The 16,017-nt window shown below is 38.4% G+C and overlaps 1 protein-coding gene and 1 pseudogene across 1 annotated transcript in view; one reads left to right on the forward strand and one right to left on the reverse strand.

The window, feature by feature from the left end:
• The window catches only part of ABCE1 (ATP binding cassette subfamily E member 1), a 29,592-nt gene that overhangs the window by 3,389 nt on the left and 10,186 nt on the right, over positions 1 to 16,017 (reverse strand). The window contains exons 5-17 of the mRNA XM_075543738.1: positions 15,596 to 15,713; positions 15,057 to 15,194; positions 14,852 to 14,921; positions 14,506 to 14,602; positions 13,369 to 13,458; positions 11,213 to 11,334; positions 6,445 to 6,666; positions 4,283 to 4,342; positions 4,117 to 4,175; positions 2,762 to 2,872; positions 2,545 to 2,687; positions 2,301 to 2,423; positions 337 to 448 (exon numbers count right to left, since the gene is read on the reverse strand). Coding sequence (XP_075399853.1) covers positions 337 to 448; positions 2,301 to 2,423; positions 2,545 to 2,687; positions 2,762 to 2,872; positions 4,117 to 4,175; positions 4,283 to 4,342; positions 6,445 to 6,666; positions 11,213 to 11,334; positions 13,369 to 13,458; positions 14,506 to 14,602; positions 14,852 to 14,921; positions 15,057 to 15,194; positions 15,596 to 15,713 — 1,465 coding nt within the window. The remainder of the gene's footprint in view (positions 1 to 336; positions 449 to 2,300; positions 2,424 to 2,544; positions 2,688 to 2,761; positions 2,873 to 4,116; positions 4,176 to 4,282; positions 4,343 to 6,444; positions 6,667 to 11,212; positions 11,335 to 13,368; positions 13,459 to 14,505; positions 14,603 to 14,851; positions 14,922 to 15,056; positions 15,195 to 15,595; positions 15,714 to 16,017) is intronic.
• LOC142442612 (mediator of RNA polymerase II transcription subunit 20 pseudogene) lies at positions 11,637 to 12,150 on the forward strand (annotated as a pseudogene).

The following is a 16,017-nucleotide window of genomic DNA, read 5'->3' on the forward strand; positions in this document are numbered from 1 at the left end:
AGGTATAACATGTTAAACAGAAAAAAAAATACATAAATTGGTTAAGGTACTCTTAAATATGTATCTGAATGGTAAATTAGTGTAATTTTCCCCTGAAGATATGTAAATGGCAACGAAACACAAGCAAGTAGTACAGCAGTGGCTACAACCTACAAGACACACATGGGTGTTACGGAGCCCATGTAACAAAGGCAATGACATCACAGTTGCTCCCTCACTATGCCATCAGATATAAAACAGGAAAAACACCCATCATAAAACTGACCCACAGAGCACAAAATTTTATGAAAACATGATTTAATCAATTGTTTACCCTGAGACAGTTTCTACACATACCTTAATTGAATTGAGCTTGTTTATTCTTGGCCTATAGTTGTTTGGATCTCTTCTGAATGTAATTTCAAGCTGTGACAAAAATTTATTCATACCAGCCAAAAGGGTTTGAGGACTAGGAGGAAAAAAGATTACAAATTAACGCCCAGATTTAACAATCTTTTGGGACTAGTATTAAAAATCCACATTTCCTCTAATTTCAAAGTTACCTGGGTAACACACAAGGACAGCATATTATGTCATATGCTCTCAAAGCCTTTGACTGGACCAGCGGTTCTCAACCTGTGGGTCGTGACCCTTTGGTCGGTGGGGGAAACCTGTCGAACGACTCTTTCACAAAGGTTGCCCAATAATATTAGTAGCAAAGTTAACAGTCATGAAGTAGAACGAAATCATTTTATGGTTGGGGGGGGGAGGGTTCACCACAACATGAGGAACTGTATTAAAGGGTTGTGGCATCAGGAAGGTTGAGAAGCACTGGAAGAGACCACATAGTTCGCAAGACCCCACTTTTTCGTGTGCACAAAACAGGTTAGCATATTTTTGATATGAAAAAAGGAAACATTAAAGACAGAAACACTACTTGAGAAAAGCAAAGGATTACGTAATTTGTTACACGATTACAAATTTGACTTTCTTAAAGGAAATATTTATGCTAGAAATTTGGCCTAAGAAATGTTCTTCAGTTTCAATAATTTTCGCGCCGGTTCTTTATTAATCAGAATTCCGTTTAATTTCTTAACCTTCTTACTTAAGCTAATTCTTATATCATGCTAAGTCACATATAAGGAACTTTATCTTTTTATACAAAGTGAAGTTCATTATTTTGAACAAAAGCACTTTATAAGTTCTAAGAAATTAAGTGTAACTCTAAGACATTCTTCGGAGTTGATATATATTTAAAATGAAAACAAAGGAAATCTGGGAAGGAGTCTAGTAGAGTAGCTGATTGTATGTTTTTGTAGATATGTTCTATAAAGTTGAGGGGAACACGAATAACAAATGCTGAGCCAGTCTTGCTGTCTGCCTCAGCTGGGAACTTGAACACTGGCCACTGCAGCTTACTACATGGCTATGTCTTTGAATGTGCATGCTAAAGCACTGGGAATACTGATTGTGGGTCATAGGTAAATTGTGGTCTGTAAATTTATAAAATAATCTGTGACTGTTGACTGACTGTACTTCCATTTGCTGAATGAATTACTGAAGCAGCAACTCTACCCCCCCCCCAACCTCCATAAACATGTCGAAAGCAAACTCCAGTGCTTATCAAGCCCATACCAGCTCCTAGTGACACAGGAGGCAGGAATTTCGAAAGCTATAATCTTTAAGGAACTTTCCACACACTTTTTTGAAGATTAATTTTCCATGACCTTGTTGTGAGCTGCCTGGAATTGGATTTTCAAGGCTGCTCTCATGGGGGTTCAAACAGCTAGTAATGAAGCAGTTAATGTTTGTCCCACCCACATACTCTTCCTAAAAGTACTCTCAATTAGGCCAATAAGGAAAAATAAGAACAAGGAGAGAATCATTATGCTAACCATAGATCAGTATCAGATGTTTGGGATCTGCTCTCAATGTAAGTTTGGCACATCATGTAACCACTTTGGGTCTTGTCTGGCATGTACTATTTCAGTGGTTTTTAAGGATTTAAAAATAAAACAAAAAACAATGAATCTTATTAGGAAATCCAACTAATGAAGCAGATAAACATTAAACCGAAAGAAAATGAAATGTGAGGGGCCTAAAGTACGTCATACTTATTTACCTGGGTCAGGAATGCAATACCAGATTAAGCCTGAAAATTGCTGTTCTACATGGTCCCACCATCACAGAATCATGCTAGAGTTTCTGACTGACTCCTTCAAACTGAAGTGGTATTACTTTAATGCTTAGAGGAAAATTGTAGACAAAAAGTTTATTTATTAGAACTTACTTTAGCATTGAACATTTAGAATTAATGTTACCTGTTTGCAACTGTATTCTTAGATGGAATCCCATCAAAAACGATGACCCGATCTGCTAGATAGGTAGCCATGATGAAGTCATGTTCTACAACAAAGGCTGTCTTTTTGGCATGGAGTATGAAGCTAAAAGAAAAGAATTATGAGCTGTTTTCATAGCAGTATTGCATCCTAAGGCATTCCCTGTGAATATCAAGCACACTTGCGGGCCACTAGCCGGCCGCGCTCCCACGGGCAAGACATTTACCGTTTGACCACTCGTGCTGCCATCAACCTCTGCTCAGAATCCAAATAAGCGGAGGGCTCGTCGATTAAATACACATCAGCAGGTTTGCCCAAACAAAGAGCTAAAGCAACTCGCTGCAGTTCACCACCAGATAGTGTCTGTACCTGTTTGGAGAAGATGTTTAGTGAGCTATGAAGAAACACCAAAGTTAAAGGCAAAACCAATGATTTTAAAATACCTCTTGGTCAATGATGTTTTCAATCTGAAGAGGCTTCATTACATCCGTCACAAATTGTGGATGAGTGTAAGCATCTCTTATTTTTTCATGTAATAATTGGCGAACACTTCCCTGTTTTTGTTGGAAAACATTTAAACGATAGTAATTTCAGTACAGAACTCTTCTACTAATGAAGCTAAATAGGGCAAAATTCCAGAGCAAAAGAACAATTTGCCACCAACAGATATTGACAGTATTATGTATTATGCTCAGACAGTAACAGCATGTTTTGAGATTTTGCTAAAAATCCATTATGTCCAACAAGTACAAAAACAGCAATCATATTTCAAAATAGTAAGCATGTTTTCAAGATTTCTCCATGTTGCAGTGTAGCAGCGCTTCGTTTATTTTTAAATATTATTCCTTTATATGGATACATTACCTTTTCTGTAACTATTTGACGGTTCATGGGTTTCGGGACTTTTAGAATTTTTAGCCATTATGAATAACGCTCTACATGTTTTTTGCTTTTACATGTCTTTCTTTTAGATAAATTGTTAAAAGAATTGCTGGTTCTTAGGTAACTATTAAATGGAGAAATTGGCAACTATTTTCTAAACTGCTCTCTTATTTCATTATTCACTAACAATAGATAAGGGTTCACATTATTCCATATCCTCACCAACATTCACTAGCTTTTAAATTTTAGCCAGTAGGGAATGAAGACAATACCCCTTTCTAGTTTTGATTAGCTATCTCCTAATGATTAATGATGCTAAGCATCTTTTATTATGTTTACTGGCCATTTATAGATCTTTTAAGAAATGCCCATTCAAACCCTTTGCCCATTAAAAAACGGAGTTATAAACCTTCTTTCTGCATTACAATACAAGTCCCTTATTAATTACAGTCAAACTTGCAAACGAAAATGTACAGGAAACCTTTTCCAAGAAATGAGGTCCAGAAAATAAGGGAGACCCAGTGAGCTCTGGCTCTTAGCAGTTTACCTATACTTGATTTTCTCTTACTCGGGGGGCTTTTTCTAATTTTTGCAGTACAAATTGCATTAAATTTCATTAAAGGTTTACTTTGGGAAAAGATACAAAACAGATCTTAAGCACATTACTCCTAGTAATGAAAATGAAGCTAAGGCCATAATCCCATAGCCCTACCTTAGCCTCTTTAAAAAATATTAAAACTTGTTTTAAAGACCTATCGAAACTGTTCCGATTCATAGCATCATTGTCTACAACAGAAAGAAACACTGCCAGGTCCTTTGCCATCCTTAAAATGGATAAAACCATAAAGACTTTTAATGGAGTAAAAGATTAAAGAAAGAGGTACAAACAAATTTTTTGTTTGTTTAATAAACTCACAGTTGATTTGGGACTTATCTTCTGTGGCTTATAACTGACATTTAGAACTGGTACTTCTCCTGTAGAATGGAAAAACACCAACAACAACAAAAATCAAGACACTGAAATAGGCTCAGATCTTCAAATACTACATAGAACAAAGTGAAAAGAATTAACATTAAACTACCTCCTTCATCAGGCTTAAGTCTTCCAGCAAGCATTCTGATAAACGTCGTTTTACCCGTACCTACAAACACAATAAAAGCATTGACCTCAAACACTCTTGTAACTTACAGAAAAACACTATGTCCTACATGACTTAAAATTAATATGGCCCTACCAGCCAGACATAAACCCTTATGTGACACAATGCTCAATTTCATATGCCTGGGACAACAGCTCCATTTTGGAGGGCATTATCTCCTAACAGGGAGGAGTAGGATGAGATTAAGTGGAGATCTTCGTACAGGTTACTTCTAGTGGATGGCAGGAATGCTACAGTGATCTGAGGAAAAGCCTAGTGGGAGGTCAATGCCTGCTGGAAGCATCCTATCAGAGGCCTTGAGACACACATGCATAGGTAAGATCCAGTACAGGGGTGGAGAATATATTAGGGTGAAATGTGTACCATATAACTCCCACCAAAAGAAACTGATAAGATTTGCCTGTGAGTAACTGTGAACAGGATTCCCCACACTGCCATCCTGCTGCATGTAAAATGAGCTTACCAAGAAGCAGGGGCTTTGGCAAGAGCCAGGAGTGGAGCAAGTCCTCTGGCCCCAGCATCGATTACCCCGCCTGACTTTTGAACAGTACCCACCAACAAATGAGATACTTCAACAATCTGCAGAACCCAGAAACTTACAAGGGCTACTCAAGGGAGTAGTCGGAAATGGAGCAGACTAGCATCTTTCAAGAAAAGAACTTATGGGTTTGTTTCAATTTCCAACACCTTGGGATTAGTTTGATTATTAATTCTTACAAAAGGAATTATTGCCACAGTAAACTTTTTTCTCTTTGCATGTACCCACATGAACTAATTTGGTAAGCATATATATCGACTAATGCTTAAAATAATACTTTCAATTAACGAGTGTAGGTCTTACAAAGTCTGACCTAAATCTCGGTTAGTTTTCTTTTAAAAAGACATTCAACTAAAATATCAACACAGTATAGAATATTTTATAAGTACTATTTTATATATTTTCATTTTAATATTTATATAAAATATTAACTACAACCAAATTAAATCTCAGAAATTAGATCCTTAAAAGAATTTTTATAGGCTATTAGAGATTACAATGCAAATCTTTTTTATCTTAAACATTTTTATTGTCAGGTATTATTTTGTGCATTTTTAAATTAAGAAAGTCATATTCCATTATTTGGTAGTCAATTGCATCTAACATCTTTACTTTTGATGGCATCTAATATTAAAAATGATGCCAACATAGCTATTTTTAAAAAGGGAAACTTAAATTCCAGACAAGGAAAGCTTCAAATAGAACCGGGCACAAACATTTTATTTGCTTTTTAACTATCAATTTATCCTTTCCTCCCTAGTTAGGTTCCAAGATAAATACCCTATCAACTTATAGAAAGACCAGTTAAGGGAGGGGAAAAAAACCCTGTTATTTTCACTGAAAGTTGTAAAACAAGAACTATGAACTTGAATTTATGACATTATATACTGTCACAAAAGTATAAAACTGTTGTAGTTATATAATCTTGCATCAACTTGAGGGTATTAAAAACGAAGGGGTGGAGTTTTGTCTGTCAATCAGGTCACAGCCTGATGTTTGGAAACGTCATTTCTCCCTGGAGGTGGGTCCCACACTCTCTCTGACTTCATCTTCCCGTTGACAAGCCTCTTTCTTCCTCTCTCTGCTTCACCTTCCTGTTGACGAGCCACACTTGGAGAACTGGAGGAGGCACCAGACCCTATACCAGCGCTGAAATGCTTCCCTAACCACTGGATCTACAAGATCCCCCCCTTCCAGCCTGTGATCTTCCTATATTTTAGATCATTCAATATGACTAAGTGAGTCTGAAGAAGGATTTATGGACTAGTAATGGACCTAGGGGCTAATATCAGACTTATGACCTTGATCTGGCCTGGGCGGTTTTCTCAATATACAATTGCTATTTGATATAACGCTCTCTCACACATACAGAAGTGTCCCTGGATTTTCTCTCGTGAGCCCAGTCTAACACATGTGGTATCGTGAAATCTTAAGGTCTCAAACCAGCTTCCTGTCTTACACCTGAGTCACAGTGTTTTATAGAATAGTTAGGACTGTGACAAGATATTCAATTTCAAATTAAGCACAAAAATAAGAAAAAACTTACCATTTTCCCCTAGCATCACCATGATTTCAGAATCTGTAAATTCTCCAGCTACAATTGCTAATTCAAACTCTCCCATCTTTTTCCTCATTCCTGGATACTTATACATACACATTTTTTTAACCTCTTCTTCATTCGCTGTCTCAGCCACTTTAAAAACAAGTGATGCATCTCGGAATCTCAAGTTTTCTGTTGGAACATAGCCATCTAAAAAAATGTTTATACCTGTTGGCAAGAAAGTCATTATGAGCTGATTAAGACCATTTACAGAATTATTTTTTTTTCCTTAGCAAGAAATCACTTCATAAAAGCCCCAATCTGGCTGTTAGACACAATCTACAGCCTAGCCACTGATTTAAAATTTCTAGATTTCTGATAATATGCTGCTCTGCATACAATGTTTTTATGCAAGTGTGAGCTGTGCATACACAGAAAATATGAAATCTATACATTAAGACATGTCATTGGTATATAAAATTTATTACCAGGTACAAAATATAGTACTTGCTATTTCACTCCTGCTGTGTTTTTAAGTTAAAATATTGACACAAAGTAAAAATGGAATTATTTCTGTACACTAATGTACAATTTTGAGTTTGGGAAATAAAATTTCAAGTAAACAGCATAACTATCCAGTTTTCACATGTGATATAAGCATCCACTTTTACGTTACCACTCATTATATTTTTCAATTTAGCAGGTTTTTAAGAAGTGAAATAACCCGACATGATTGCTGAAGACAAAGCAGGTGAATAAGCAAATGTAAAGAAAGCTGATGGTGCCCGGCTATCAAAAGGTATAGATAGCGTCTGGGGTCTTAAAGGCATACAAGCGACCATCTAGCTGAGAAGCAATAGAGCCCACATGGAAGAAGCACACCAGCCTATGTGATCACGAGATGCCAAAGGGATCAGTTATCAGGCATCAAAGAACAAAAAAACCTTATCATTGTGTGCTCACTTCAATTGATACAATTGATGAAGACAAATGGGTGCATAAGCAAATGTGGCGAAGAAAGCTGATGGTGCCCGGCTATCAAAAGATAGCGTCTAGGGTCTTAAAGGCTTGAAGGTAAACAAGTGGCCATCTAGCTCAGAAGCAATAAAGCCCACATGGAAGAAACACACCAGCCTGTGTGATCATGAAGTGTCGAAGGGATCAGGTATCAGGCATCATCAAAACAAAAAATCTTATCATTGTGAATAAGGGGGAGTGCGGAGTGGAGACCTAAAGCCCATTTGTAGGCCATTGGACATCCCCTTACAGAAGGGTCTCGGGGAGGAGACGAGCCAGTCAGGGTTAAACGTAGCAATGATGAAAATACAACTTTCCTCTAGTTCCTGAATGCTTCCTCCTCCCCCACTATCATGAACCCAATTCTACGTTACAAATCTGGCTAGACCAGAGGATGGACACTGGTACAGATAGGAACTGGAAACACAGGAAATGCAGGGTGGATGATTCCTTCAGGAACAGTGGTGTGAGTGGTGATACTGGGAGGGTAAGTCAGAAAGGGGGAACCATCTACATGTAACCTCTTCTCTGGGGAACGGACAACAAAAGAGTGGGTGAGGGGAGACGTCGGACAGGGCAAGATATGACAAAATAATAATTTAAAAATTATCAAGGGTTCTTGAGGGAGGGAAGAATGGGGGGAGAGGGGAAAAAATGAGCCGTTGCCAGGGACTTAGGTGGAGCGCAAATGTTTTGAGAATGATGAGGTCAATGAATGTACAAATGTGCTTTACAAGAATGTTGTAGGTATGGATTGTGTTGAATTGTATGAGCCCCTAATAAAATGATTTAAAGACAAAGAAGAAACAGCAGAATGTGTACAAGCCTGGGATGACCTTGTTTCCAAAGGTCAGGTGGAAGACTCACCTGGTACTCTGGCCTCCCAAGGGCTGACTATCCAAAGAAATACATTCCCTAAACTCTCCCCAGTGCAACACATCTGTGGAGTGTCATCAGCAGTGAAGAACTTTTCATGAACAAAACGAAAGAGCCCTTTGCTTGGGCATTTGATCTGTATGATTTCCTGACAAAACATGGCTTTGGTCAATATGCTCTTTTCTACTCTTTAACATATTTTTCCAATATAAAGGATCAGTGTTTCTGGCATGAAAGGAGGAAAAAAATCTTATCGTGTGCTTGTCTTCCCGATATGATCACTGAGGACAAATGGGGCAATAAACAAGCATGATGAAGAAAGTTGATGGAGCCAGCCCGGCTATCAACAGATATAGTGTCTGGGGTTTTAAAGGCAAACAAGCAGCCATCTAGCACAGAAGCATCAAAGCCCACACAGAAGCACACCAGGCTGTGAGATCACGAGATGTTGAAGGGATCAGGTATCAAGCATCAAGGAACAAAAATCACATCATTGTGAATGAAGGGGAGTGTAGACTGAGGATCCAAAGGCCATTTGTGGGCAACTGGATAGGTCGCAGGGAGGAGACGAGCTGGTCAGGGTGCAGTGTAGCAAAGATGAAACATATAACTTTCTTCTAGTTCCTAAATGCTCCCCTCTTCCCACTATCATGATCCCAATTCTACCTTAAAAATCCAGCCAGACCAGAGGATGTACACTGGTACAGATAGGAACTTGAAACACAGGGATTCCAGGACCAGTGGTGAGAGTGCCAATATCGGGAGGGTAGAGGGAGCGTGGGGTAGAAAGGGGAACAGAAAAGTGGGTGAAGGGAGACGTTGGACAGTGTAAGATATGACAAGATAATAATAACTTATAAACTATCAAGAGTTCATGATGGAAGGGGGCATAGGGAGGGAGCAGAAAAATGAGGAACCGATGCCAAGGGCTCAAGTAGAAAGCAAATGTTTTGAGAATGATGATGCCAACAAATGTACTTAACACATGTATGAATTGTGATAGGCATTTTACGAGTCCCCAATAAAATGACTTACCACCTTTTGACGGAACCCTAGTGTCTATTAAGTCTAGTCAACTAATTCACCAAGCAGGTAAGGACTCAGAAATAAAAGACCACGATCAAAGCAGTTATTCAGTCTCCACTTACCTATTACACTACTTTTGTCATTAAAAAAAAAAAAGTGTCCCAAATGCACTCACTCAGCTTTATAGCTTATAGTGCTTTTACCTCCACTGCTTTTATTTCGCTACAGGTAGTTGTTCAATGTCCACAACACTTTTTGTGAAAGATGTTACGTGAACAACACAATTTTATGATTGCCCACATCTGTTCATCTTTGTAGCTTTTCCTATCCTGCCAGTGCTCTGCCAGAGCTGTTGGCAGAGCTGGAGACATGGGTTACAACAAGGGTGGCTGAAAAAGTGGTGAATGAGCTACTCTGTCCCTGTTCTGCGTGCCTGAGCTGCAGGAGCAGCTACTGCCTCCTAGTCCCTGCTGCCACTTCCCTGCCTGCTGGGCACAGCTCAAAAGCCTGCATCTACAACCATGCCTATGCCTTTACCCACCTGCTTTTCACCTGTGGTATCCAGTGCTGCTACAAGGGTCTGGATTTGGGATCTTTAAAACCAGTAGGGGAAACAATAAATTGGAGAGCTGCTTTTCCTTTTAAAAAACAAACAACCCACAAAACCTTAGGAACTGTGGACACATAATGTGTTGGACATAGCCTGAATAGACATGAAGGGATGACTATCTGTTGGAAAGCAGGGGTGGGGGGGTTATATATAATTTTGAAAGGTTTTAAGAGGTGAGGCACATTGAAAATCTCACCAATAACTACTTTTTGGATGGGATGGACTATAGACATGGCATCTATAACAGAAATTATGGACAAACATGAAAGAATGATTGTCGTGTCCGTATCATCATTAAACGGACACTAGAAGTACTGTATGGGATTAAAAAAAACCCTCAATATCACTGCATCAATTCTGACTCACAGTCACTCTATGGACAGAGTAGGTTTCTGAGGCTTAAATCTTTGAGAGTAGAAATCCTCATCTCTTTCCCATGGAATGTCTGATGAGTAAGCTACCACACCACCAGGCAGGAGAGTACTACTAAAAATTGCCAGCTTAGGATATAGCTGATGAGAGGTACTAAGGTAAATGGGAGCAAGTAAACAATGACATGAAACGTGGAAAAATTGAAAGCAGAAAAAGTATCCAGGGCTGGGAACACACTAGCATTTTTGTTTCTGGGGTCACTCAGTGGTAGGTGGGTTTTTCCTCTTGCTTTGCTTATTCAGGGAAGGGAGAGGCCAGAGAGGCCCTCTTTACCCACAAGCATTAAAAAAAATATTGAATGTACTTACTGCACCAGCTTATGGGCTTTTACATATAACCTTGGTCCCATACATGCAGGCTATAGATTACAGACAGATTTGAAACACGAAGTAAACACTGCAGTTAGGAATTTTACCAGATATTGGCATGTTGCAGATAAAGATGATAAACACTACATAGATGCTGTAGACACAATTATAAACTTATACATATTCTGTAGTGTGTGTAAATTCCAGATCACCACAAAAATGGATAATTTGCAGGACAATATGAAACTACCGTATATACTTGTTTATACGCTGAGTCTTTCAGTGCATTTTTTTTTAACTTAATCACTTCATTGGGGGCTCATAAAACTCTTACCACAATCCATACATCCATCCATTTGTCAGCACATTTTAAATGCGGTTTCTGTGGTAAAATCATCTAGCTGATATCTAGTCGGCTCATACTCGAGTATAGACAGTTGTTAATATCAGCCATAATATATTTTCTAAACATGAAAGCTGGGGAAAGGGCAGTTTTTCAAGTTACCTTCTCTTACACTAAAAGGCATGGTGACAACACCATAAGCACTCGGTACACCATACAGACAGCAGATGAAATCAGAGAGATAGTCTAACACACTTAGATCATGCTCCACCACAATGATATACCTGAAAATCAAGAGAGAATTTTACATTTTAAAATGTGACATTTATGTAATAACTAACACTTTTCATTTCTTCCTACTAAAGTTAAAATTCCAGAAAATCAATAAACACATAAAGAATAAAGACCACAGTAAACAAAAGCCATAAAACATTTTCTCTGAATATGACACAGTACAAGTATTCATACTTAAAATTGTTTTCTAAATTGGGGTGGTGAGGGGTGATGTGCTGTTTAAAACCATTTATAAATATATGAAATAATTTTAATGTAAAAATCTTAAACTTGTCAAGCGTCCGCAGGCCCCTCGCGCCTGCCCCTCGCCATGGGAGTGACTTGTGTGTCTCAGATGCCTGTGGCCGAGGGCAAGAGCATCCAGCAGACTGTGGAGCTCCTCACCCGGAAACTGGAGATGCTGTGGGCAGAGAAACAAGGAACTTTTTGTGTGGACTGTGAGACCTACCACACGGCCGCTGCCACCCTTGGCAGCCAAGAGTACCAAAGCCAGCAAGATTGAGACCCGGGGCACCCACTACCAGTACTGTGACTTCCTAGTGAAGGTGGGCACCGTAACCATGGGGCCCAGCGCCCAGGGCATCTCCGTGGAGGTGGAGTATGGCCCCTGTGTCGTGGCCAGTGACTGCTGGAGCCTGCTGCTCGAGTTCCTGCAGTTTTCTAGGCAGCCACACGCCGGGGGCTCCCTCCGTGTTCGGGAACAGACACGATGCCATGTATGCCCAGCAGATACCATGGTCCAGTACATGGAGCTCTTCAACAAGATCCACAAGCAGCAGCAGGTGCCGGTGGCTGGGATTCGTTAGTGCCTGGCAGCTACCTGGCTGAGCTCGGTCTTCAAGGGTCACCAAAGGAGGAGCAGGGGCTGCACCCCCAGGCTTTTGGGACCCGGAAACCTTGAACAGTCATGGAAGCTTCTTTCATGTCTCCAGTTCACCCCTCTCCCGACACTCACACACAGTTCCCTCTAGCAGCTGCCTGACCCAGAGCCTGGCTGGACCTGGAGGACGGGGATGATGAAGAGTGGTGAAGTTTGGCCCTTTTCTGTTGTGGGGGAAACGTAGGACAGGGCGTCCCTGCCGAGTCTTGGTGGAGAAAGCACCCAGCATCTCTGGCTAGTGAGGAGCTGGCCTCACCCTGCCATTGGACAGACTGCACCTTGTGCTTGGACTGTGCTGTAATAAAGGCCTCTTTTTGTTCTCAAAGGATTAAAAAAAAACAAAACATTAAACTTGATTAAATTCAGATGTAGCCAACTGAGGTATTAACCTTTTTAATGTCCTCTCCAATGTTATCTTGACATTCCATGTACCAACAGGTAAATTTTTTGGTTTAATTCTCCTTTTTGTTAGGAAAGTCATCAGTTTTGGAGCATTCTATATTTATGATAATCCAATACAAGGTAATACTTCTTGTTCAAGTGTGAAAGACCCATTAGATAGACTAGTAAAACTCAATGGAGTTACAGTTCCTTCTTTGATCCCTAAGGCGTTCTCTTGTGCTCTTATAAGAACCTAATTCTAAATAGGTGTTTCCTCACATACCATGGGAATCAATTGAGTAGTGGTGGTTGGGCTCGCATAACAATGGCTATTAATGTTTTCTTTTCCTAGGCAAGATGATAAAAATGGAATTAACTCTGCATATCTTACCTATAATGGTCTAAATTAGTTTTAGTTTTCTGTTTTTAGGCGGTCTCCTATATGCACTTGAATCTGCTTGCCGGAAAGCCACATATAGATTTCAGTTTGCGGACAAATAAAACTAAAGAAGAATGGATCTTTTCCATGGATTTTTTTTTTGAAGCCCTCTCATAATGATAAAGAGTTTACACAGAATTTCATAATATATTCCTAGGCTTCCTGGAAAAGAATAGTAAATAAAACTTGCCTTAAAACCCTGTCTAGAATAGAGGAAGAAACATTTTAGATGGTATGGAAATGCTGCCTCCAGTGTTTAATCTTCACTGATCTGTAAAGCTCCCCAAACAAAACAGTACAGGCATACCTCAGATCAGTACTTACCTATCTGGATTTATGAGAGATCGTATAGTAATAGCAGCCTTTAAGCGCTGCTTGACATCTAGGTAACTAGAAGGTTCATCGAACATGAAACTACATTAAAGAAGAAAAAAATATAACAAATTGAACAATAAATATTACTCAAGTCTATTTTATTATTTTAAAGAACTCTAGTAAAGTCTCTGGTTAAACACAACCCCCCCCCCTCAATATAAAAATGAAGTTTACTCTGTAATCATAAAATCATTTCTATCAGTTAGAAATGGAAAAGCGACAAATGAAAAGCATACTAAGTCTGAGGAGTACCTCCAAAATTAGGTCATGTTTCAAATTGGCAGCTTTAAGAAACATTCTAATTCAGTATGAAGATGTTAAGAGACCTTTTTGTTTTAATGAGCAAGTCCATAGCATTCACACAATGAGCGTTTTAAAGGAGGCCATAGCATAAAACTCATACATTTGGTGGTGTTGAACTAGTCTGGGACTGGATGCTTAAGTATAAATGTGGGGAAAAATGGAAGCAACACCTATCTGGGAGAAGGCACTAAAAGGTCAATAAAATTGTTTATTTTGACCTCTTTTCTTCCTCACACGACACATTACCTTGATAGTGGGCTTAGGACTTCTTATTCTACTCAAGACATTTTAAAAAGCTTCCAGGCCAGGGGAATAGTTAAAGTCTTTAAATTTTAAACAACTGACTTTGCAAACCAAAGGCTTTGAAAACCATTCCTTTTGTAAATTACTCATCCAGAAAGAAGGTTCTTTTTTCTACCCCTGCAGGAATAACGTCAGCTAGAGCCCCAGTTCTCAACCTGTGGGTCGTGACCCCTTTGGGGGGGTGGTGGTGTAGAACAACCCTTTCATAGGGGTCACCCGATTCAAAATAGTAGCAAAATTACAGTTCTGAAGTAGCAACAAAGATAATTTTGTGGTTGGTGGGGTCACCACAACATGAGAAACTGTGTTAAAGAGTTGTGACATTAGGAAGGTTGAGAACCATTGAGCATGAAATGAGGTGAGACTTCGTAGATACTACACTATTTCAATTAACTGTTATCAAAATCATGCTATCTGAACAAAATTACAAAAACTCTAAAATAAGGATTAATATAGACAAAAGAGGTAAACATAACCTACATATCAGCTTTCTGTATGCAAACAACAGCACAAGCAAATCTCTGCAATTCTCCTCCCGAAAGATCTTCAACATTTCGTTCTTTTAGATGGGTTAAATCTACAAAGAACATAGAGGAACTGTGTTCAATCTTACAAGTATTATTTTATCTCTTCCAGAAAAAAAATTATTCTGCATGTTACTTCATATCATTCATTGGTTTGAATATTTTTGTTTGAGTAAGTCAATTGAAAATCATGTAACACAAAAAGTAGATAAGACAATTACTAGAAAATTTCCCACTTACATTAGCAATTCATATAATGATAAAGCCCCAAACTGATTAAAGCACATACACAAAATACGTACCAAGTTGTTGACATACTATTGCCTGCGTCTTTGTTTCATCCTTTCGGTCCAAAATAGATCCCACTGTGCCCTGTGAAGAAATATTGGAAATAGTTACTAATTTCTTCAATGTTGAAAAAGTTACAAAGTAAGTTTACTTTGATTTTTTTTCTTCCTTTCTCAATAACTGTAACACAAAAAATTTCTACCTAAATAGGAAACTGACCTTTGCAGCCTTGGGAATCTGGTCCACATATTGAGGTTTAATAATAGCTTTTAGGTCATCTTCTAGAATCTTGGTAAAGTAATTTTGCAATTCTGATCCTCGAAAGTAAGTCAAAATTTCTTGCCAATCAGGTGGATCCTACAAAAAGACCCTATGGTTATGTAAATTTAATAACAGATGACTGCAAAAGTAGAAAAAAAGCATAGTATGGCATCAACAATTACTTTCTCACTAAGGAGAGTCTTAATATGCTAAATCTTTTATAAACACAAGACGCATACTCAAATAGAATATTTTTAAATTGGAGGTGGATTTAATTTTACATCAAGATTTATCAGTTAAGGAAATGTATAATGTAAAGTTATGCACCATGAATTGATTTTAATTAAAAAGGAATTGCTTGATTTATATATATTATCTCAGTATCAATCCCATAGATCTTAAAAGTTTAAGAACACTAAAAAAAACCCAGATAGATATCCCCTTAAGTCTCATAAAAGAAACCCAAAGTACTCATTTTTATAAGGTAGTATACATACATCATACTTTCCAAGGTTTGGTTTTTGCTTTCCTGCTAAAATTTTTAAAGCAGTTGACTTTCCAATACCATTAGTTCCAACTAACCCTAAAACTTCTCCTGGACGAGGAATAGGCAACCTGTGAGAAGGATATGAAAATAATTCAGATTTAGGGAGAAATCATTAATCATATATGAATGGTATATTGTAATGCACTTGCACTGCACAAACATTCAAAAATATGCTAAGAGACATTGGCCAGACATTATTGGCTATTAAGAAGCAACAGCCATGATTAATTTTAAACTGTCAATTGTTAGGAATGCATCCATGACCAATCTTACTCCAATTTTATTTATTCAAAGTCCATTCTAAAATAATATGTTCTTTACATATAAGCCTGTTTTACTGTATGACAAAAGCTTTGGTAGAAAAATTATACA

The sequence above is a fragment of the Tenrec ecaudatus genome, chromosome 3 (genome assembly GCF_050624435.1).
Source record: "Tenrec ecaudatus isolate mTenEca1 chromosome 3, mTenEca1.hap1, whole genome shotgun sequence".
In the NCBI taxonomy this organism is placed as follows: Eukaryota; Metazoa; Chordata; class Mammalia; order Afrosoricida; family Tenrecidae; genus Tenrec; species Tenrec ecaudatus.